The 23,985-nt window shown below is 37.9% G+C and overlaps 1 protein-coding gene across 8 annotated transcripts; it reads left to right on the forward strand.

Moving 5' to 3' along the window:
• On the forward strand, positions 1-19,918 carry SLC35A5 (solute carrier family 35 member A5). 8 transcript variants are annotated; one of them, XM_078066019.1, is made up of 8 exons: positions 2-251; positions 419-594; positions 1,056-1,204; positions 5,491-5,589; positions 6,931-7,064; positions 9,624-9,691; positions 16,122-16,902; positions 18,438-19,918. In XM_078066019.1, exons 3-8 carry the CDS (start codon positions 1,075-1,077, stop codon positions 18,504-18,506), a joined length of 1,281 nt encoding a protein of 426 aa, XP_077922145.1. In that variant the 5' UTR covers positions 2-251; positions 419-594; positions 1,056-1,074; the 3' UTR covers positions 18,507-19,918. The 8 variants fall into 8 exon arrangements, with proteins under 8 accessions (XP_077922150.1, XP_077922145.1, XP_077922140.1 ...); XM_078066014.1 differs by having other exon boundaries at positions 419-557; XM_036066604.2 differs by lacking the exon at positions 419-594 and having other exon boundaries at positions 6,934-7,064.
• The last annotated feature ends 4,067 nt before the right edge of the window (positions 19,919-23,985 follow it).

The raw sequence follows: 23,985 nt of genomic DNA on the forward strand, positions 1-23,985 counted from the left end.
TCCGGAAGCGTAACACTGAACGCGCCTGCGCAATGGGTACCAGGTCCGCTCTTTCCCGGTTGGGACGTTATTGTGCTTTTTGTTCCGGAATAGGAGGCTCCGGGGCGGAGGCTTTTTAGCTTTTCTTTCCTTCCCATAGCTTCCCCAACTATGGACCCTAAAAGCTACTGCTGCTTCTGCGGAGTTACACAGTTACTGCCTCAGCTCTAGGATGTGCGCTCCTCCACTAAAAACCCTTCGGACGGACAGAGGTAACCTCACCCAGCTGGCAAACAAGTGCGCGTGCGTATGAGGGGAGGGCGCCCCGCTCGAGATAACTACTGCGCATGTGACAAGAAGGATTCCCCCCCCCCCCCCCCCCCGTTGAGGGAAACCTGCCTTCCTAGCGTACATCTTTGACCTCTACGCTTGCGCGCAGGTGGGCTGTCCGTATTGACGTTTCAAGCCCGTCTGTCTCCGATGTTCCAGGCCCTGTGCACCATCCCTGCAGTGGGAGGCTGTGGAGGAGTTACCCTGCCTAGAGTTTTCCTCAACATATCAAAAAGACGACCTTAGAGGCATTGATTTTTAAGCTCTCTTATGCTTTTACCACTAGTTAAGTATAAATTCACAGCACTGTTTCAAATATTTCCATTTGGCTCATTATTGTAACGAAATCTTTCCCAGCAAGTCCTTTTCCCACTTTCTAGAGAAGTGCTGCTACTGAGGAGAACAATAGAAATCTGAAATTCTCTTCTAGAGCAAAGTTGCTAATAGGAATGGAAGTTAAAATTGCTTTCTGCAGAATTCTGCAGCCCTAAAGTGTCAGTTGCTCACTTGCTACTTTGGGCAGCACTTATAATCTGGCACTGCCTTTTCTGTCTCTCGAGTTTCCCCTCCTATCAGGCTCTTTCATTTTTTCCCCATTTCCTCTTGTTCTCCTCAGTTTTCTTGGTTTTGATATAACCATAGCCGGAAATCTACATCAGTTCTTTTCTGTTCTTCACTAATCAGTGGTATTTGTGCTATGCTTTTCTGCCTGCAGCGTTGCTCACGAATATGTTCTTTTCTTTAAGGCAATTAAAAAACAGTGGAATGGAAAGCAAGTGCTGTGGTCATCCCATGTTCTGCTCCTTGTCAACAATGTATACATTCCTGTTAGGCACCATATTCATTGCTTTAAGCTCAAGTCGAATCCTACTGGTAAAATATTCAGCCAATGAAGGTAAGTTAAGACTTGGAATATATGGAGCACTTCTATCTAATCACACATTATGTCTCCTGTGTTTGGTCTCCTTATGTGTAAAATAGAGATAATACCCTTTCAGGTACTCTGCTTCATGTAAATGATAAAGTATGTTTAAATTTGATTCTGTAACCTCTCATTCCTGAGCAAGAAAAATTTGATGCTGAATGAAATTTGGATTAGTCAAGTGCAGTGCTGAGCCCTTTAGAGAACAGAGAATAACATCTGACTGTTGCTTTAATCAACAGATATCTCTGGGTCTGTAGCAGTACGTGTAATTATAACTTACTTTGAAATAGGAGCATATATATGGTCACTTGGCATTTGTGAGGTACTGTCTTAATTACTATACCAGTGTGGCAGTAGAGATTATTAGCTTTGAAATTATTAGCTCAAGAAGTCTTCTGGTTGGGTTTTTTTTGTTGTTTCTTTGAGAGAGAGCTTGTGTGTGCATGGTGTCGGGGAGGGGGCCAAGGAAGGGGGAAAGAGAGACTCTTAAGTAGGCTCCATGTGTGGTGCAGAGCCCAATGCAGGGCTTGATCTCAAGACCCTGAGATCATGACCTGCGCTGAAATCAAGAATCAGACACTTAACCAACTGAGCCACCCAGGTGCCCCTTCTGTTTTTTTGTTTGTTTTTTTTTTAATGTAGGAATTTGTATTTAGATAAACAGTTTATTTCTACAAAGCTGTATTGAGAACCTTTCACTAGTTATTGAGGACACACAAAGTCATGACATCACGACCCTTAATGGTTTGCTTGTGGAGTCCAATGTGTATATAAGTCTCTACTTTGGGGGCGCCTGGGTGGCTCAGTTGTTAAGCGTCTGCCTTCGGCTCAGGTCATGATCCCAGAGTCCTGGGATCGAGCCCCGCATCGGGCTCCCTGCTCTGCGGGAAGCCTGCTTCTCCCTCTCCCACTCCCCCGCTTGTGTTCCCTCTCTCGCTGTATCTCTCTCTGTCAAATAAATAAATAAAATCTTTAAAAAAAAATAAAAAAATAAGTCTCTACTTTGGTTAACATTTATTTCTCGGGCACTAGGCCAAGTATTAAGTAGCAGTGTTCAAACTGTGTAAGACATAGACATTGTTCTCAAGAACTCGGTTTATTAGGAGAGCCGTACGTGTGAAACATCATGAAAATATGGTAGAATAAATGCAGTTCTATATCAAAGATGCAGAGATAGTTTAGATTAGGAAGTGATATATTCTCTCTGGGAGAGGATGGTATGGAGTGCAAAGGGATCAGGGAACACTCCCTGATAAGGCGAAGTTGATCCACAAGAAGACCAGTGGTCAGGGGTATTCAGAACAGAAGCAACAATCCGTAAAAATGAATAGATACGTTAAAAAAAAAAAAAGATTAATTGTGAGAACATGTACTTCAGAATTACTGAGCAAAAAGTTTAAGGACTTGGAGGAGAGGGGCAAGGAGTGCTTGACTAGAGAGGAAAGTTATGATCAGATACTTAAGGACTTCATATGCCATGCTAAGGAGCTGGAACTTTGACTTTATTCTCTAGGCCCTAGAGTCTGGGGGGTGGGAATGCTTGAAGATTATAAACAAAGTGAGAGAGACTGTTATGGTAGCTGGATAGAGGATGGACTCGGGAAGAGACTGGAAGCAGAGTAGCCAGTCGAGGTTATTGCAAATTCAAGCCACAGATGAAGAAGACTAACCAAGGCTTTTGAGGTAGAAATAGAGAAGAGAGGATAGATTAAAAAAAATACTCTAAACATAGAAAAGCCAGGACTCCGAGAATGTATTGAATATGGAGACTAAAGAACATGAAATACTCTATAGCTCAAAGGTTTCTGGTTTGAGGTGCTAAGTAGATTGATGGTGTTCTCAGCTCAGACGGAAGCTATTAGTAGAAAGAAGCAGGTTGGCCAGAATTTAGAAAGATTACAGAGTTTTAGTTAGGTACCTTCCATGAGGCCAGGAGCTATGTCCTTGTTCATTGCAATATTCTGCACTATCTAGCACATCACATACGTGAAGGAAATACCAATTGAATTCATACATAGAAGGTAGTTATTCATGTGGATATGTTTAGTGAGCATTAAATGTTCCAGAATACAGATTTGGAGACATTAATATTAAATTGACATTTACAACCATAGGAGCAGAGAGCTCATTCAGGGTAAGCATGCAGAAGGAGAAAATAAGAGCCAAGGATAGAATTACTAGGAATGCTAACATTTAAGAGCCATGCCGACACTCAGATGTTAAGAAAGAATCATTAGAGAAATAAGAGAACTAAATGCACATGATTATAGAAGGGAAGGAAATGAGTTTGGAGACAAAGGAAATAGTATCATCATAATAAGATAGGGATTAAAGCGTGCCCTTTGGAATTAGTAATTAGAAGATGTTTGGTAATCTCAGAGACTAGGTAGTTTGAATAAAGTGATGGGATCAGAAACCAGATTGCTTGGGAATAAGACCTGAATGGAAAGTGGGTAAAAGGGAGATAATGAATGTTGGTGCTATTTTAGGGAAAGAAGGAGAAAGTATGGTAGCTGGGGCAGAGGTAGGATCTTATATTTTGGTTTTTTTTTGGATAGGACAGTTTGAGCATACTTACAGGCCAAGGGGAGGAAGCCATTTAATAGAAGACAGAGGAAGTACTTATTGGAGCAAAGTTCCTGAAGAGAAAGGAAAGTTTTAAAGGGGAGAATGGGTCATAATGGATCATGGCCCCTTTCTTCGGACTAAATGGAGCCCAGTAAGGATGGATGCAGTGTAAATAAGGTGTATGCGTGAGGGCAGAAGGTAAGCGCAAGGAGGCCCAATGTGATGCTGAGTCACAGTTTGGGATCTACCATGACAGAAATACAATTTAAAAATAAATAAAAGCCAAAGTGAGTTCTAGAGCAGTGGCAAGAATTTGAGAGCTGTAATCTGAAGGCCTCTCCCCCGTTCTTGTTGTGTGCATGTTCGCTTGTGTGTATCATAGAGATTAGTCCAAAGTAATTATTAGCAGGTAGTAGAGTGTGATCTCAGCCTAGCTTTAAGCTCAGAGAAGGGAGAAGTTTTAATGAGGCTTCAAATGATGGAGAAAGTTTAACAGGCAAGTATTAAATTCAGGTGAACATTTATTAAATGCAGAATACTGTTACCTGCCAGTTATATGAAGATGACTAATGTGGGCCCTTTCTCATAAGAAGCTTAGATTCTAAGGTAAGACATACACAGAAGTAACTATAATACAGTGGGACAAGTACTGCTATAAAGGTTTATAGGTAGTGCAGCAGAATCCGAGATGAACAAAGAATTGACTATGCTTATGTTGAGAAGGTCAAGGGAAACCACAGAAAAAAGAAAAAAGTTGTTCTGGATAGAAAGAATGCTGAGCTGGCATTTTCCCTCTGTACTTGGCCAGTTTTGGTTTTTCATATCATGACCAAGGGAAACAAGCAAATGTTTCGAAAGGGGGGATAATGCATTCCTTAAAATAGGACCTAACAAAGTTTGTTTGTTCCTGGCAAAATTGTACAGCAAGTTGTTTGTCAGCATTTGGAATAGACAGAGGTAACAGCTAAGACCAAGGCATACTGACCTAACCTCATTTCCTAATTAAATTGACTTGTAAGTTAAGACCCATCTTCCCAACTCATCAGTGGGTTTGGATTATGTCAGATATTTCCTCCCAGCCCTAGAGGTAGCCAGAGCCCTGGGCAGTTGCCTCTTGGCTCTAATAGCTTCCTTCTTTTACCCCAAGGTACTGTTTATCCAGAGTGCCAAACAAATAACGTTTTCTATACATGCCACGATGCGAAACAGATGGGACTACTCTAAGGAAATATCACAGACTGTGTACCTTGATTCTAGCAAGGCAGACAAGTCACACAAGAGGAACCATGAGCTGGGTCCTAATTCAGCCAGATAAATCCATAGCTTTTGAGGAGTCAGGCCCTGAGTGCTAATTAGTGGTCAATTTAGAAGCCCATCTCTAATGCCATACCCCAAAGCCTTCTTTGCCCATAGCCTTAACCTCCTCCACATATTTATCAGCAACTTGGATGAAAACATCAGAAGGCTGTTTATCAAACTCAAGAATAATAAAACACTGAATGTCATAGGGATGGCTAAAACATTAGGTGAACAGATTAAAAAATCCAAGAGAGAACAAAGCCAACTGGATTGAAGTTTAATATAACCAGTATTAAAATCTAGCTTTTAAAAACAGCTATAAATTATTAACTGTATATAAGCATTATGTAGAACAAAATTTATGGTTAAAAAAATTTGTTACATTTCAGAAAACAAGTATGATTATCTTCCAACTACTGTGAATGTGTGCTCAGAATTGGTGAAGCTAGTTTTCTGCATGCTTGTGTCATTCTGGGTTGTAAAGAAAGGTAAGTCCTGAAGTGGTACTCTATACTTGTTAAAAATCACAGAATCAAAACATTTTAGAACTGAAAGGAACATTCAATGTCATTTAGTCTAGCCCACTAATTTTATATATATGAGGACACTAACATAACAAACTTAGGTATGATTACTGCTGTTTTGCAAGTGGAGAAACAGGCCCAAAGAGAAAATGTTATGCAGTGGTGGGTAGGAAGGGGCAGGGCCAGGACTCCAGCCCACATTTTCCTCGTGTCTTGGCCATTGCTCTGCCGTGTTACTTGTTCCTTTGTTGGGTCACACAGCGAGTTAGTTTTTATTCAAATTCAGGATTTTCTAAATCACAGCTGTCTGATTTGATATGTAGCATATTGCCAAAACAGCCCCCATTTCCTACAGGGGAGGTAGTATAGTGGATTGGAGTCAGAGAGACTATATTCTGGGGTAGATTATTTTAACTTCCCTGACTTCTAATTTCATCAGTTATCGAGCAGAGATACTCATCCCTTCCTCACATCTAAAACATTTGGCCTTTTGTGGCTCTTCATATGTATTATGTATTAATTCTCCACCTTAGTTCCCCAATTCTTGAGCCTTAGCACATTCTATTCTTTAATCTGCCCTCACATGTGAGGTAAACAGAATTTAAAGTATTAACGGTCTTTTCCAGGAAGATTTCTTTTTATTCTTAAAAGTTTCAATTTGTGCAAAGTTTCTAGTTGGAATACATTTCTTAATCTCATGAAATTTATGTGTTATTTGCAGGGCTTATATTTAAATTTTCTATTTTTGCAGGTTATTTTACATTCTCTTGTTATGGTACCTTCCTAAGTTTTTGGAAATCTGGAGATGGGATCATAACTCATATGAGGATTAGTAAAATTCAGTTTTCTCTACTCCTACATTATAAATTTTTGCCTGGTATCTTCTTTTCCTGATCCACCCCCCCCCTCCAAGGGGGAAGAAAATCCCTGCATAAATACTTGATTTTTTTTTTTTTCCTCTATATTCTAACATCTAGCTCTCTCTCTTGGCTTTAGGCTCTCATAGTAGTAAGAAAAACCTTAAGTATCCTGAGATGTTCCAAGTGATGTTTCAAGTTAACAGGAATTAGGTTTTCCTAAGGGTGTTGCTGATTGTCAGTGATGAGGCAGGGTAGTTGGTGGGTTGAAGAAAGAGAGACAATATGAAATCCTACATTGCCTTTGATTTCTTAAGGCTAATAGTCACTGATGAAAGCAAGTTCATAAAGCCTCTTTCAAAGAATTGTATCAGTAATCAAATACAACTCTAAAAATATGGGCATTCTCATCAAGATCCTTTGTTTATTGCTGTCTTTCTTTCTTTAGAAGATCATCAAAGTAGAAACTTGAGATGTGCTTCCTGGAAGGAATTCTCTAATTTCATGAAGTGGTCCATCCCTGCCTTTCTTTATTTCCTGGATAATTTGATCGTCTTCTATGTCATTTCCTACCTTCAGCCTGTAAGTAAATATGATAGATAATAGCACTGGAAAAATACAGAGAAATGAATCCCAGAACTAATCTTTTTTATCATTTTCATTGTCAGTGTTAGTTTCTCTTTGCCCCCAGTGGTCTTCCTGAGGTTTGACCAGAATCATCTGAATACGGTACAATCTGCTTGCCACATTCTCTCTCTGTTAAAGATTGCTGTAGAAAGCTGTGCTGACTGGCAGGAGCTGGTCCCTGGCCAGTGAATGTGGAGCCGTCTCTCTGTGTGTAACCTTAGTTAGTCTGCCTGTTTGCTGAGCCATCCTATGGTTGCCAGCCTCCATTAACTTTAGCATTTAGTACCTCCAAACAGATTTCCATGATTAACTCAGAAAATCATGTACTCAGTGCACTACTTCGTCCTATACCTGCTTTAATGTAGTATATGCATTCTGTTTGTATGATCTTTTTTTTTTCTCTATTAGTCCTATCATTTAATCAACAAGTTCCTTAAGAGTAGAAAATACATTTTCCCAGCTATAAATGCTATCTATACCTGATAATACTAGGGATGTTTCTCATCCCTCTTGGCATCCTCCATGCCAATTGAGAAACCCATTCATAATCAGAATTAAAATTTGGTCTTCTGCTTTTACATATTACTCATTTTGGGGCATGTGTATATTTTCCCCTAATATTTTATAAAATGATGATTTCTATTGCCATTGTTGCCAAAATGTGTTTTAAAGTTTCTTTAAAGAATATATGCAGGCATTTTGATGATAAATAGGATTTTTATTGGCACTGGTTCTCTATCTGAAGCCTCTTAAATATAGCCAAATCAGTTTGAGAGTGGGACAAGAAGGAGAGATCAGTAGAGCACTAAGTAGAAAACAGGAATTTGATTCTTTTGCACAATTTAGAAGCTGTGTGATTAGGCAACCCCCAACTACTGTGTCAGTTGCCCATCTGTAAAATAGAATAACATTAGAATACCATACCAACCCAAAGGCAGGAACCTGGACCGGGTGATCACCTGAAGTTCCTTTCAGCTGTGTGATCCATGTTATTAGTAAGTCTTTTGAATATTAGAATGTGTTCTCTCTTAACATTCTTCCACTTTGTTTTTCAGATCTGAGAATTCCTTTACCCAACAACATAATTATTTGCATCAATGAGTACATAGTTGTTGTATTTTATTTAGATCAGCTCTAAATTTATATCCCTTTCCTCTATCCTCAATATGAAAGCAAGATTGCAGCTTCCTTGTTCTTCCAGCTTATTGCTTTGCTCTTCCTTCCTGATTGTGCACAACCACAGATATTACAAAATCAGTCACATGGCATATTCTGTATATTGCTGTGCCCAAGTCTAGTTGGAAAGAGTTAGAGATGCATGGAAGTTTTGGGGCAAAGAGCTCTGATGTTTTGTTTATTCTCTGCTCTGGCATGGAAAGCAGTTTCAGAACTCACCAGGGCAGCCAGGCTGCTTGGTTAGGTGATGTGCACTGTTATTGTGATCGATCAGAGCCACTGCCCCCTCCCTCTCACCAGCCACTTACTTTCCTCCTCAGCTCTTACTCGTCTCCTACGCAGGGGTTCATAAACATTCGTCTCCAGAGGACACTGAGAAATCCTTAAAACAGTGCTTCCCATGAGAAATTCAATAGAAAAACAACAATGTTGTATTCTTGGAATTTTTGCTGGTTTTTATTGGATTTATTCTTATTTCTTTAATTCACCTACACGGTAGCCATGTTTGCTGGTTATATAAGACTACTGAAAAATACTCTTTGGAGTTCAGTCAGCAAGGAAACTGACAGCAAGGAAAAAGCAGAGTGAAGTAAACAAGTAGGATTTGTTTTGAAAAATTGTTAATATTGTCAGATCCAATCATGGGGAGCAATGATGAAATTTCATACTTTCCGAGCCAAAATATATACATGTTCAGATTAATATCTCATATGTGAAATATGACTGAATTCATGAAAAGAGACCTTTATGAAATCTGGCTAACACATTTCTAAGTGTTGAGAACAATATGAATAAATCAAAGGACTGTCAAATATGAGTTTGGTATTGAATTACTGGTACTGAGTCACTGCAGTTCAACCAGGAGAACTGATTGAATTGCTACAATAGTAAAGATGCTTAAAAACCTGTACCTCAATTTTCTTACTGTATAAATGGGCCTAACACTCCTTGCCTTCCCTCCACCCCTGGAAATAGTGTGAAAAGTCTGTAAAGCACTTGAAGAGCTTGAAAAAGTATACTTCATAAGCAAGGTAGCTGTTATTTCTAGACCTGAACATTTAGTTTCTAAGCATTTCCAGATCTGTATATACAGATTATTTACACAGGCATTTGCTGAATTTAAGCATGTTTTCAAAGCCTATACAATAATTTGGTCATATCTGCATGCGTTTAACAACCAATAAAAATGGAATTTAATCCTCTAGTGAAATAGCTGCCCTAATAACCCCTCAGGTTTTTGACCAAAAAGCTCTTTTTATCAGGTGAACCAGAGAGCTGGGAGATTTCTGAAGTCACTACTTTGTTTGGATTGTAACTCTATCTTCTCCTTCTTTCTAGGCCATGGCTGTTATCTTCTCAAATTTTAGCATTGTAACAACAGCTCTTCTATTCAGGATAGTGCTGAAGTAAGTAACTAGCTCTGATATCATATATCATACTTTAAAACGGCACAGCCTTATTTCAGATGATATACCCAGAGCACTGAGCCCTCCGAATCCCAGGGCCGGGATTTTATTCCTAACTGGCTTTGTGTTTTGGACAAATTGTTTAACCCATCTAGAAAGCAGCTCCAGTGCTGGCCCGTCTAAATCTTTGCAACTAGATGTATGAAAAGTTTTTTCTTAGCATCTCTGGGACGCCTGGGTGGCTTAGTCGGTTAAGCATCTCAAAAAAATAAATAAATAAATAATTGACCAGCTTATTTTAATTTTTAGTGCCAGATTTTCAACAAAGAATTCATGAGCTTCCCCCCCCCCAGGATCTCTATACTTTAGTAGGGAACCAAGAAGTTCCTAAATATTGCTAATGCATTTGTTATTTGTAGTTTGGATATGATAAAGAGTGGCAAATTCCTTCTTAAACTACTTGAGACAGGTACATGATTTAAGCTCTGATTGGCAGAGGATTTGCATGAGGACTCTAGTCAAAAGTACAATTAATAAGAATGATAGATCTTTAAACTTTTTTTAAAAATGCTGTCACCAGTGTTTCCTTTCTCCAGGAAGACCTTTGAATAAAATAAACATTTTTAAGTAAACAGGCTCTGCTACCAAGCGAAGGCCAGAACATTCTAAGATGTAATGGGATCTGGGTATTTAACTCCAGTTTAATTTGTTACTTGATGATGATAAAAATAAAATTAACTTCTTGTTATATTTGTTGTGATTGTTTTTTTTTTTAAATTTTGCGTTCACTTCCCCTTTTAATTTCTTATTTCTCAATGTGCCATGTCATAGTATGTGCTTTCATAATTTATGTGTACAGAAGGGTGAATGGCTTAGTACATAGGCACTCAGTAAATATTTGTTGAATCCATGATGGATTCAGTATATTGATTATATGGAGTTCTTGAAAGACTTTCTTTTATCCCGAGGAAGCATTCAGTTTAACAGTTGATGTGAGAGATGATGAAAAAAATGAACATTATATTTCACCCAGGTTAAAAGTTAGAGTGCACTGAAATTTGCGTTGTATCAGGTTCTTCATTTTATTTATGAATTGTGACAATAATTCAACTAGCAAGTTAATGCTAATTCCAAAATGTTTTGAAGTGTTTAAAATCAACATAAAAGTCACTTTATAGGATAAAAAGTTGGCTTCTGAGATATATAAATAAATATATATATCGGAGATATACATATATATATGTTATATATAAACAGTAATATCTTTATATTGATTCCTGTCATAAAATTGGAGATGCATGTCCATGGAGGAATAAAATTGGCCCTGCCATGTAATAAAAGGTTCATTATTTGATAAGGGAGTCTCATAAAGGGGTCTCAAAAACATGTTGGCTTTTTTTTAAGTAAAAATTTTTTTTCTGTGAAATGACAGTTTATGGGTACACGTGGTATTATACTTACGTTATACAATACATAAGTATTGTGTCAAGATTATATCAATTTAAAATTGAATTTGCCAGAGCAAAAATATATAAAATATGTATTGCCAGATTTGGAATTGGCCCATAGCTCTAGCTGTGCCCTTAATTGTATATAATATTTTTTTTATTTTTGTTTGTTTGTTTTAATTTACTCCAAAGCATGAGCTGTGGCTCAGAGGTCAGGGCCTCTCAGAAAGGCCTTATCCAGGGATGGCCTGACTGGTTTGTAGGCAACAGGGCAGGCAGGCTTTCAGCTGGACAGTGAGAAGATAACACAATAAGGACTCCTCAGGGCCAAGGGCTGGGCCAAGGGCTGAGCTGAGGGCCTTTCCCCTATCTAGGCTTAACTCCACAACAACCCCAGGAGGCAGGAGGTATTGTCCCGGTTCATCAGGAGATTCATCCCAAGCTGAGTCTGTGCCCAGGGCCCAGAGCCACCAGGCATTTTGCAGCATTTAGGTGGCTTTGACCACAGGGGAGGGAGCATGTGGGGCGGCAGGGTTAGAGGCAGAGGGACCAACTCAAAGTGAACTGCCCCTGTCAGGCTAAGACAGCTAGCACACGGGCAGAGATGGCCCTCTTAAATTTTTAAGCATTTAACTATTTATATTAAGAAAGTTAGTTCTTAGCATAACCAAATCTAAATCTAATTATACTGTAAACTTAATTATAATAACATTGTTATATTGTTGCTAGTTTTAATAATAACGTTACGAACTAAAGTTCCAAGAAGGTTTTGCCCATATTTTACCTCTTAATATTCAGAGCAGTAATATTCTTAGACATGTATTTGCTTTGTTGTTAATATCTCTGTTTTGAATCCTTCGAAGTTAATTAAATAGACAATAAAATCACTCCATTTTTATTATTTTTGCAGGCACTAACTTAGCTCCTAGAGGGGGTCTTAATTTGACTGATTTCACAAATCAGCACTGAAGCTACTTTTAATATTGCTAAAAGAATATAATAAATCTAATACTGTCTTTTATGAGAATGTCTTCCAAGTACTGTATTATCTATTATTAAATTTTAAATCAACTTTGTTCTATTTTGATCTTTTTGTCGTTGGTGGCATATGTTGTTAGTTTGGTTTTCCTTATTCGTCTACTCTTTGTGAACCATTTAATGTTCTTTTGCCCTTAACAATAAAATTTTGACCCAGGAGTAGCAGCTTGAGTCTTATTATATATTCTTAATGTGTTTGCCATAAATAACTCATTTTGCATTTAGAATATTTTTAATTTAAATTCAATTAGTTAACATATAGTATATTATTAGTTTCAGAGGTAGAATTCAAGTTGTATATAACACCCAGTGCTCATTATATCATGTGTTCTCCTTAATGCCCATCCCCCTGTTACCCTATCCCCCCAGCCCCCTACGTTTAGAATATTAAAGCTGTTGTCTTATACTTGACTCTAGCAGAGCCATCAAATACCTGTCTCATACAAAGAGTATAAGGCTACACAGGTAGGAAAAAAGACCAGTGACTAATGCAAGAATTAGTTGGAAGAATTTGAAAGTGGTAGAAAGAAAAATAGCACCAATCAAATATCTTACCGGATGTTCAAGAGAAACCCCATGTGAATGTGTAGATTTGTTCCTTGAAGTATAGCCACTGGTCCACAGTGGGAACTGGTGGCAGGCATTATGCCTTGGAGCCTTACTGGTTTGCTCTTAAGGCTTGGCAAAGTTGTACTATCTTGTTTAATTAGACTTTAGGAAATAGTAGTATCAACCTGAACATTGAGGTCTGGGGGCAAAAGATAACCAAACAAGCACTTTTATCTAAAAAATGTATATAAATTTCTCTGATATCTTCAAAAGGAAGCTGTTGGGAAAAAAAAATTTATGAAAAACATTTTGACACATGATGGGTGTCTTAGAAGTTATGGTAACATTTAGTTACTCTCCACATAAGCAAAAGAAAAAAAAAGTGCCACTCACTGGTACAAGCGTTTCTTCAAAATCATTCACTTGATAACTCTTTTTTATAATTTCCTGTTATAAATATGCCACTGGTCACTCTCTGTGCTAAGAAATGTTTTATGTACAATTTTTTTTAAAGTCCTGTGAGTCTTTCCACTTTATTTTCGTGTTTTGCCCTGTTTTACTGTCACCAAATATGGTAGAGATGCTCTTATCTAACACAATTTGGACTTAATTTTTGAGTTATTAGGAAAACTCAAAGTGGTGAATCATTAAAAAAAAAAACACATACTTTAAACAGCTTAAGATGTGTAAATGTCCATTCATCAATGTTTTGAAGAGCTCAGGCCTTTCCTTTGAAATGTGTGGGATTTGCTGATTGGAGTTTTTTTTGGCTTCTTTCTTGAAACTACATTCATTATACATCATCCATGCTTTCTGGTTTTAGTTTCTTTAAAGTAGAACAAGTTCTTAAAAATACTTTTAGTGTAGATTATTGTAGATTTTTATTATTTATTTCCTAATCTTATAATTAGCTCATTTGCACCCAGTTTGAAGGCAGGTTAATCTTGCGAGTAATTTGCCTTTAATTAATCTTCCAAAGCATTCAACTTTTCATAAAAAGAGCAATCCTTTTCTTTTTTTCATAATTTATCATTTATGTAATCATTAAATATCTAATTACAATAATGAGGTCACCTGGCAAAAACACAGGAGCAGAGACTCTTTGTGAGCATGGAGGTCATTTGGAAGCAGAAGCGCTCAGGTAGAGTGGCCTTCTAGCTGTAAGCGTTCAGCTCTAATCAGCAATCCGAATGGTTTGTTTACTAGGGTAGTGGATAGATCAGTTAGGTGAGTTTCTACTGTTGCATTCACTAAACTGTGGGAATTCTTTCATGCACAGTTATTTATAAGAGCACCTATCCTCAGCTGACTTTATGGGATAATTTATTAAGCTTTATTTTCTTTGCTGAAAATCTACCATTTTCAGCCTAACCCTTAATAATTTTTCCCTTCTTCTAGAACATTACCTTGAATGAGCAATATTTGCAGTGGTACCGATTAACTTGGATAAGGCTTTGTTTAATTAGGTTCTTTTTTCTCAGTGTCAGTATTAGTGGAAAATCTGTAGCTGTCAGAATTGAAAACTTCTAAAGGAATTATAGATTATATTATATATAATTATATATTATATTTGTCTTGATGTCCAATAATCGGTTATATAATGATTTTTATAAGTTGGGCATATACTTTTCATCTGTCTTTTCTGTTTCCAATCAATTTGCTTTCTACCACTTATTGCATACCATCTGCATCTTTAGAAATTTATGTGATTAGTACACAGGTTCTGACCTCATGGCTTAGGGCTATGCTAGCCTCATAACTAAACGCTAGATCTGGTTATTTGAAAGTATACATGAGAAGACATGATAGTGTGCACATGTGTGCTGCTATCTAGGCTGGTCTGTGCACATAAAATTTTAATTCATGAAGCTCTATGGAAGCACTGGTGAAATCAGACACCTCTCCCTATATATGCACCTTGGGAAGTCATTGTACTTGAGAGGCACGTTGGTCCAAAAGGAAGACATTCAAACCATGGCTCAGATCCCTTCCTTGCTCTTTCATAAATATGTGACCTTAGGGAAGTCCATTAACCTCTCAGAGCACTCTTTCCTTCCTTAGAACAGAAATTGCCTGACCCATAGTAGGTGTCCAGTAAATGCTCCAAAGTTCTTGTAACTTCCATTTCTTACCTTTTGCTTTACACTTCTTCCTTTGCTTATATTCTCTGTGTGTGTGTGTGTGTGTGTATGTGTGTGTTCCCTCTTCTTCATCTGACTAATTGATCTTTAAACTTGAAGATTTTGTTCTCCTTCAGATCTCCGTATCTACCCCAACCTGAGTCAGCTGCTCCTCTTTCCTTAGTCAGCATTGTACATTCTTGTTGCCTTTGTATAGACTCTTCTCTCTGCCTGGATATATCGCCAAATGCCATTTCACCTGGCAAATTTCAGTTTATTTTTCATGTTTCACCTCAAGTGTCATTTTTTCTTTGAAACAACATCTGACTCCCATTTACAGACTCAAGGTTCCTTTCTTATTGTGCCCCAATTGTTCTGTGTATCGCTTGTCACACATTACGTTTGCATTGTTTAGTTTCAAGGTTCTTCCCCTATTAAAGTGTAAATTCCTTGGGGATGGAGATCAAGTCTTATCTCCCCAGACTCATAGTAGCCTGGCACATTGTAGCTGCTTATTTAAATGTCTGTTGAACTGAATGAATCCACAAATAGATTGACAATAAAGCATGTCTTCTGTATCATACAAGTTTGTGGTTAGGCAAAAAAGTAAAGAAATAAAGCATTGTTGAGACTTTGTAAACTGAAACACTAAAAATACTTTTTTCCTTACTGTCCGAAACAGTAGTTTACTGTAAAATTCTTTTATGATTAAGCCACGGATCTAGGAGCAGGCTCCCTCCTTAAATCTTTTCTGGGTCATGAACACCTTTGAAATTTGACAGCTTTGAAGGGTCTCATGGGATTGGTGGGGGCAGGGCCGAGAATTCACCTGTATAGAAGATTTGGCACCTACTGCAAGGATTTGTGGATTTCTAAGGCTCCAAATTCAGGTTCATGGAAATCAGATTGAGAATCTGCCATACTTACTTCACAGCAAAGTAAAAAATTATTGTTAACAAAGGTCTACGATCAGCTCTGGAGGTAAAAAGGAGACTTAGTTGAATCTAAAGTTAAAAGGAAACTTAACAATGAGGAGAAGTGACTGAATGGCATTAAGGGACAATTTATTACAAAGGTGAATAAAAATATCGTGCTTAAGCACCAGAGACACCAACGGGTTTCCTTTGAACTTGAATTGTGAATGCTAGCAAAAACTGGGTACAGTTTATTCAACCAAGTACTTAAGCGTCTGAGTTTTCAGTTTCTAGAAACAGTCGATATGGGAAAGGAGTAGGGGGGAACAGTAGTAAAATCTTGTTTTTCCTCTTTGAATAGGAGGCATCTAAGCTGGATACAATGGGCTTCCCTCTTGATTCTGTTCTTGTCTATTGTGGCCCTTACTGCCGGGACGGAGACTTCACAGCATAACCTGGCAGGACATGGATTTCATCATGATGCCTTCTTCAGCCCATCCAATGCCTGCCTCCTTTTCAGGAGCGAGTGCCCCAGAAAAGGCCATTGCACAGCAAAGGCATGGACTTTTCCTGAAGCTAAGTGGAACACCACAACTGTGGTTTTTAGTCACATCCATCTCGGCTTGGGCCATGTGCTTATTATAGTCCAGTGTTTTATTTCTTCAATGGCCAATATCTATAATGAAAAGATACTGAAGGAGGGGAACCAGCTCGCTGAAAGCATCTTCATACAGAACAGCAAACTCTATTTCTTTGGCATTCTTTTTAACGGACTGACGCTGGGCCTTCAGAGCAGTAACCGTGATCAGATTAAGAACTGCGGGGTCTTCTATGGCCACAACGTGTTTTCAGTCGCTCTTATTTTTGTGACTGCATTCCAGGGCCTCTCGGTGGCTTTTATTCTCAAGTTCCTGGATAACATGTTCCACGTCTTGATGGCCCAGGTCACCACTGTCATCATCACAACGGTGTCTGTCCTGGTCTTTGACTTCAGGCCCTCCCTGCAGTTTTTCTTAGAAGCGCCCTCAGTTCTGCTCTCCATATTTATTTACAAAGCCAGCAAGCCTCCAGGTCTGGAGTTCACACCTAGGCAAGAAAGAGTCCGAGATCTAAGTGGCAGTCTCTGGGAGCGCTCCAGTGGGGTAAGTCTGTGAGGATGCTGCCTTTTGCCTGTTCTTCCCAAAGTCAGCACATGGTTATACAAGAAGAGAAATTGGTCAGTGCTTATTTTGCAAAGGATGTATTGGATTTCTGTGACTTTTAAAAATTATTCAACAAACATTCATTGGACTTTGGTGTGCAAGGGCTCATGATAATGCTGTAAGGGGTCGAAAAAGAGCATAAATCACAGTCTTGAGGACCATACGTGTTAGTTGTATCTTAGAATGTTCTAGAGCCACAGAGCTGGGAGATGTCCCACAGGTTATCTTGTCCAGTCTTTCTAGTTTGGTAAATGAATAAACGGACTCAGAGAGGCTAAGTGGTTATAGATAGTACGTAAAAAAAAAAACTATACTTAACCCATGAGGTTTGACTCCTAGTCCATTATTCTTTCCAGCCCACCAGTCGGGAAATATGCCTCATTCATAATAAAAGTTGGTCTTTGACATGAGTCAGTCTTGTTAAATATAAGTGGAAGTCCTGGCTCCTTGATTTTCCCTGAGTTACTCATGAACCCCAGTGTGCCAGAGGGGCAGGCCTTATCTCATTAAGAAGGTGATTTTCAAAAGGATCTTCATAAGAGAAAAATTTTTTCTAGTAGTATTCTGCCAGTTGCTTATAATTCTTCTAGGAAGGTCTGTCAGTCATGGTATTAGCAGATTAATAGTGGTCTTTTGGAGATTCAAGTAAGGAGTTAGATATATGTTTAAAAGAAATAAACTCTAACTAGCTTTAAACTTAAAATGTTCATGAACATACAAAATATTAAGTACTTCGGGCGCCTGGGTGTCTCAGTCATTAGGCGTCTGCCTTCGGCTCAGGTCATGATCCCAGGGTCCTGGGATCGAGCCCCACGTCAGGCTCCCCACTCAGCAGGGAGTCTCCTTCTCCCTCTCCCTCTGCCTGCTGCTCTGCCTACTTGTGCTCTCTCTCTCTGTCAAATAATTAAAATCTTTTAAAAAAAAATATTAAGTACTTCACAAAAATGATCTCTTGCCTATTAGTTCGTGGTGGAGCTTCCATCAGTAATGTCTCTGAAGTAGAAACAGAACAGATTCTTAAGATGAAGAAATTAGAAGGGTGGGTCTCAAATGCCCTGATCTCAGCCAGAGTACAGTTTCAAAAGTCCTGTATTCTTTTCCAATGGTCTGATAACAGTGCTTGCCCTAATTTTTAGGTAAAAAAAAAATACCGATTTTAGGTAAGGGCCTAGTTCATACTTATTTCTCCAACCACTAGTTACTTCCCTTCAAGACCAGCAGAGGGTGCTCCTTACTGTGTTCTGGTTGTTAGTTTTGAAATTCAAGTACTGAGATGCATGTCGATTTTTTGTGATCTCATTGTGTGTCTAAAATTAGCTTTCCAAGAACATAAGTATTTACCTAATTTCATTTGACTAGATTATAGTTGTAGTTTAATGAAATAAATTTGCCAGTAGGGTTTCTCCTTAGTAATCATTAAAAATGGTATATTTCTAGTGTTTTAAAGTAATTACTGATTTCATATTTCCTTTTAGGATGGAGAAGAACTGGAAAGACTTACCAAACCGAAAAGTGATATCGAGTCAGATGAAGATACTTTCTAATTGGTACCCAAATGATTGGCAGCTCTCAGAAACCTTATTTTCACATTTTCAGCATGTGTAATATTTATCTTTTCACTTTGATAAACAAGAACATTTCTAAAGCATTATACTCTTTGCATATATGTAACCACTCCCTAAACAGTTCCATCCAAGGCTTAGAGTACCCAAAGGCTAAAACATTCTAAGGAACTGACATGGGAGTAATAGTATGGAGACTGAATTAATGGTACTTGGTAAATCGACAAGACACATTCCCAGGTTATCTTCCTTGTCCTCCAGGGTTCCAAAAAACTTGTAATAATCACGTTGGCTGTACCTTATAAATACACAAATAGTGATCAGTTTGCCAGATACTCACAATTATGTAGTTCCATTCTGCATTCTAAAGTCTTTCCTTATGTATCATTATAAATATCACCTAGGTTGTCCCTTGAATTTTGAAGTCCTGGAGATACTCACTTTGCAGTTAAAAAGCAATGTGACTCTTTCTAAGAAGTTTGGTGGCAGGACCTTACCATCTGGACCAAGGTTGATTTGAGGGCAGTGTAATCTGTACCAAATGTTTTGCCAAAGAAGCAATTTTTCAGAAAGAAAATGTTAGAATTTTAATTTTTAGAAATTCATAGGGAATTTGATTTTCAGTGATTATCTTTTGATGTCTTTCTACACAAATAAGCTTCAATTAGGTAAAAGTTGGTTCCCAATTACCACGATTCTCACTTGTATTTTAAATCATTTAAACAAGCCACAGTGGATTTTTTCCTCCTCAGTTTGACCTCATTACTCTTGGATTATTAGATTTTAAAGAACTAAAGCCATTTCACTGTATTAGTTATTAATTAGAACTTAATGATTGTTATATTCTTACTATCATACCCTATTCCTAAGAATTGAGACACTGGCTTCAGAATCATAACAGACTGTCAGTAAGATTAATGCCTGAGAGTTCCTTTTAAGAGGGTCACTTTGCAAACAAATGACTTTCACTGAAACATTAATAGTATTACTCTAAAACAAGGAAACATCATAATAAAGTACAGTAATAATATTGACACTTCAAATGCATGATATTTTTCAAGGTATTTTTGCATGCAGCCAATTAAGTATGAGGTAGAGAAGTAAGGTGAAGATAATTTAAAAGTGAGAAAACAGAAGTGACTTGCCCAAGGTCATGCAGCTAGATGGCGATAAGACAGGCCTAGCTCAGAGGCCTGTATGTTTATAGAGCACTACACTGTAGATGTGAACTTTAAGGTGTCATTTTCATGCAGTCTGTACATCTCTTCTTTCCCCTAATTTTCATGCAGATGAACATGTGATAATAGTGTAAATAATCCATCTGTGATATCTGGAATAATATGACAGGCAAGAATTGGTGGAAATTTATAAATAAAATAATTATTAAACCTGTACCTTGAGTCATCACTGTCATGTGAAGTGGGACACGGGGTTCTTTGCATTTTCATTTCAAAAAATGGAGGCGGCAAGAAATCCAAACAACTTTTAAAACTTTCTTTTTCCATAGATCTTGACTTCTGAGAATAGCAAAACTGAGAATCACCTTATCATAGGTATACCCCTCCATGTTGTGAAAGAGGGAGATTACCTCATTATGGCAATTCATTTTAAAGGTAAGGAAATCAAGTATAGAAAGACCTCACTTTTAGGAACTATAATATATAAAAACATCTATCTTATGGAACAGAAAAAATTACAACAATATTATTGGCAAAGGTATTGCCTACGTTAAATACATACATTAAATAGCAGATTTCACTAGTTCATGGAGCTTGATTTTCTTATTTACAACAACTTTATTTGTAATTACAGCTTTACTTGTGTTAACTGACCAATTAATAGGATAATGAAAACTGGAACTAAAATGTAAAGTTCTGGTGTGGACGCGCTGTAGTACTTTGTGGGCACTAATGCTTTAAAAAGAGAATCACTGGAAGGTGAGAGGTCCCGAAACCATAGCTTATCATCTCAAGTGCTCTTAGAGTCAAGTGTATAACCTGGGGAGAAGAACAATTGTCATGTGGAAAAAGAAGTAGTCTTTCCTACTCTAAAGAACCAAATTACAGTGAAAGTTACAGGGTGACGGTTATTCTTTCCTTATAAGCAAGACACTCCTAACAAATGGTTCTTTTCAACAGTAGAAAAGGTCCTGAAGAGTGGTAGAGCGTAGTAGTGAATTCTCGATCGCTGAAGTTTTCAGGGAGAGGTTGTACCATCAGGTTGTTTTAGAAGACATTCCTTCATTGGTATAGAAGTTGACCTATTTCTGAAGTCCCTTCTAATTTTTAGATGCCCTTCTAAGCAGTTATGACCTACAACTGATGTGCTGAATCTGCTTGCTTCATAGTTTCTGAATAGCCTTTGGTTGGGCCTGCAGCAGCCTGGTTCCACCTCTGTCACTGGCCCCAGGACCAAACTTAGGTCCAGCAGTGTGCTTAATCCTGAGGGGAAGCAGGATGTGGATGCTGCTTGTAGTGGGAAAGATGGCCTAGACCCAGGATCCCAAGTCCTTGGCCAGCTGTGTCCTACTGGCATAGGTCTTCATGGTCCACATGCAGAGGAGACTCATGGCCAGATTCCTTTGTTTACAGCTCTGAAGCCTGCCTCTCAGCCCCCATGTGGAAGTCCTGTTGCATGTGAGCTGGACGAGACTCTGGAGCTGCAGGGCATCCCTGCGCTTCTCCGAACAGCCCAACACGCTTGACCTAACACAGGCCAGGTCCTCCTTGGCTCTTTTCCCTTTTATGTAAGTCCTGATTTTTCCCACCAACTCTTACCACTCCAGTGTGGAGAAGAGGCAGAGAAAGCCAAACTCAAAGACAGTGGCTTTCCTTCTCTAACACTTACAGCTGACTTTCTTGAAATTGAGTAATATATATTCCTCTTTTAAGAGAAAAAAAATTTTTTTTCTCACAGATCTGTGTTGGCCTTTTTCTCCTTTGCTGTTATTTAAACTCATACAAACGTAATATGAAGTATAAACTTCCTTGCTTATAGTTTTTATATGAAAACCAAAACAAATTTGCAAATTAAAATAGAAACATAGCTATAAAAGCAATAAACTTTCAATTCAAATATGAATATAGTGAGAAGGGGTTGTTTTGCTCAAATAAAATCACAATAAATCCCTTAACGACCTGCAGAACATGTGCCCTCACTTGCTATTTTACTTGCTTCAAACACCATCCTGTCTTCTGCCAAGATAACTGAAACCTGCTGACATTGCTAGTAATGCATTTAATCCTGCTGGGATTTATCAGCCCATGTCCCTGACAATCCCATACGGATGTGGTGTGGGTCAAGCTGCCAACTCCCATTGGCCTCGGTGCCCTGGAAAGATTTTTAAAACGTCAGCTTTATGTGTTCCCTAAAGTTTTGAAAGAACTCTCCAATAGAATTGCCTAGGCTTGGCACTTTTTGAGCCCTTCCCCCCCCCCCAACATTCTCTATTTACTCCTTGTCCCACTCTGGGTCCTCTCTGTCATTTATATTTTGCTAAAAAATCATCCAGATTTTCAAGTTTATTTGCATGGGAATTTTTGAATCATTCTCAAAATTCTTTTAATTTCTTCTGTTACTATAGTTCTATTTGCTTAGTTTTGTGTGTGTGAATGGCTTCACTATCGTTCTTTTTTAAATAAGTTAACAAGCAGTTTCTAATTTTTATTTTATTGACATTTCTTTTATGTTCCATTTTTCTAAGATTTGTTTTATGTTCTTTTTCCATCTCATGTACTTGAAATACATTTATTGTTTTTCAATGAACATTTTTATAACTAGTAGAAATGTTTCCTGGAGTAAGTACATACTAGGCCAATCCCCAAAGACTTTAAAATATGGTATTGTCATCATTTTCTAACTAATCTGTTTTGAGTCAAGGGCTGTGGGATTGAGGTTTTTATTCATACTTTTAATTCCTGGTTTTCATACACTTGATTAGAAAATGAGATCTGTATTCTTTCTGTTGTTTGCATATTTTTATTGAATTATTAAGTGTAATTTGGCTGGTCCTTTAGTATGCAATAACTTTTTTGAGAAAGTTGGTATTGGTTTGATATTTTGAACCAGTCTGAAAGTTTCTTGTAATATTTGACATTTATTCCACTTAACTTTCTAATCTATTTCATCACCATTACTTTTACATTTAAGAAAGCAAATTTAGAACCTTATTTATAAATCTATCAATTTGAAAAATTAAAATACAGTCATCAACTCCTTTCACTAAGAGATGAGGAACTTAGGATATTATGTTTCCTCCCAACTCCCAGTTTTTCCTAATAAACTCGAGAATTTTATCCAGGTCTGCTATACTATATTTTATCTACTCTAAGACTCCTATGTTTTCACATTACCGTCTTTAAAATTGGAATGCCTTAAGCAATGGCAGGTTAAAATAGCTACTGTCTTGCAGCATAATGATGAAGTTGTCTTTGCTTGCATGTGCAGGTATTTGGTGTGACTGGACAATGTTTCAGTCAACAAACCACTTAAAAACCATTTGAGGAGAAGGGCGCCTGGGTGGCTTAGTCGGTTAAGCATCAACACTTGACTTCGGCTCAGATCATGATCTCAGTGTTGTGAGAACGAGCCCCATGTAGGGCTCTATGCTGGGTGTGGAGCTCATTTAAGATTCTCTCTCTTTCCCTCACCCCCTCCCCCCCCCAAAAAAGCCAAACCATTTGAGGAGAGGATAAGAGTCCTGGTTGTTGTCTGAAAATCTTCCAATGAGACCTCCTGGTAAGATCAGGAACATGCCAGTATTACATTTTACAAAATGGGTGTCAATAGCTTGAAAGTTTTTGAAAGTACTGGCGACAGAGAAACTTAAGAAATGCTGCATCATCATCAGTTCTCTCAAGGGCGCAGAGAACTCTGGAAAACCTCAGACATCTGCAGCTCTGCGCCAGAAAGTGATTCAAAAGATTTTTGGCTCAAAATGGGAAGATGTTTTAGAAATAGCTTAATTAATTTAAGTTACAGTTTCCCTTTTTATGTAACCAGAAAATGGTACATTCGTCTTTAAGAGCTCTTTGAAGAAATACAAAGTAAAAATTCTAAGTTGTGAAAAATAATATGTTTAATTGACAGTGTGCTCTCTTAGTGGGGACATAAAATAGTGATTGATTCCTTTTGGAATTAATGCTGTCATAGGCATGGTAAAATTTTTCATTCAATTTTTTTGTTGTTTTGTACCTTTTCTTTCAAGAATTAATAGTAATCCCAATTATCACAGCTAATTAAACTTAATTTGTTCATGACATAATTTCCTCATTCATAACTTTTTAATGCTAATTTATCTCTCAGCTGGAAGCTGCCACGAAATAGATATTTCTCTTCTGAAAGGGCTTTTGGCTGATACACTTTCTGAGGTTTTGGGTTGTTTGTTTGTTTGTTTTAGCATCTAGCAATTATTTACTAACAACACTTTTTCTAGTCATATTGCTCAAACAGGTTTTACATT

This window comes from Halichoerus grypus, chromosome 1 (assembly GCF_964656455.1).
Source record: "Halichoerus grypus chromosome 1, mHalGry1.hap1.1, whole genome shotgun sequence".
NCBI lineage: Eukaryota > Metazoa > Chordata > Mammalia > Carnivora > Phocidae > Halichoerus > Halichoerus grypus.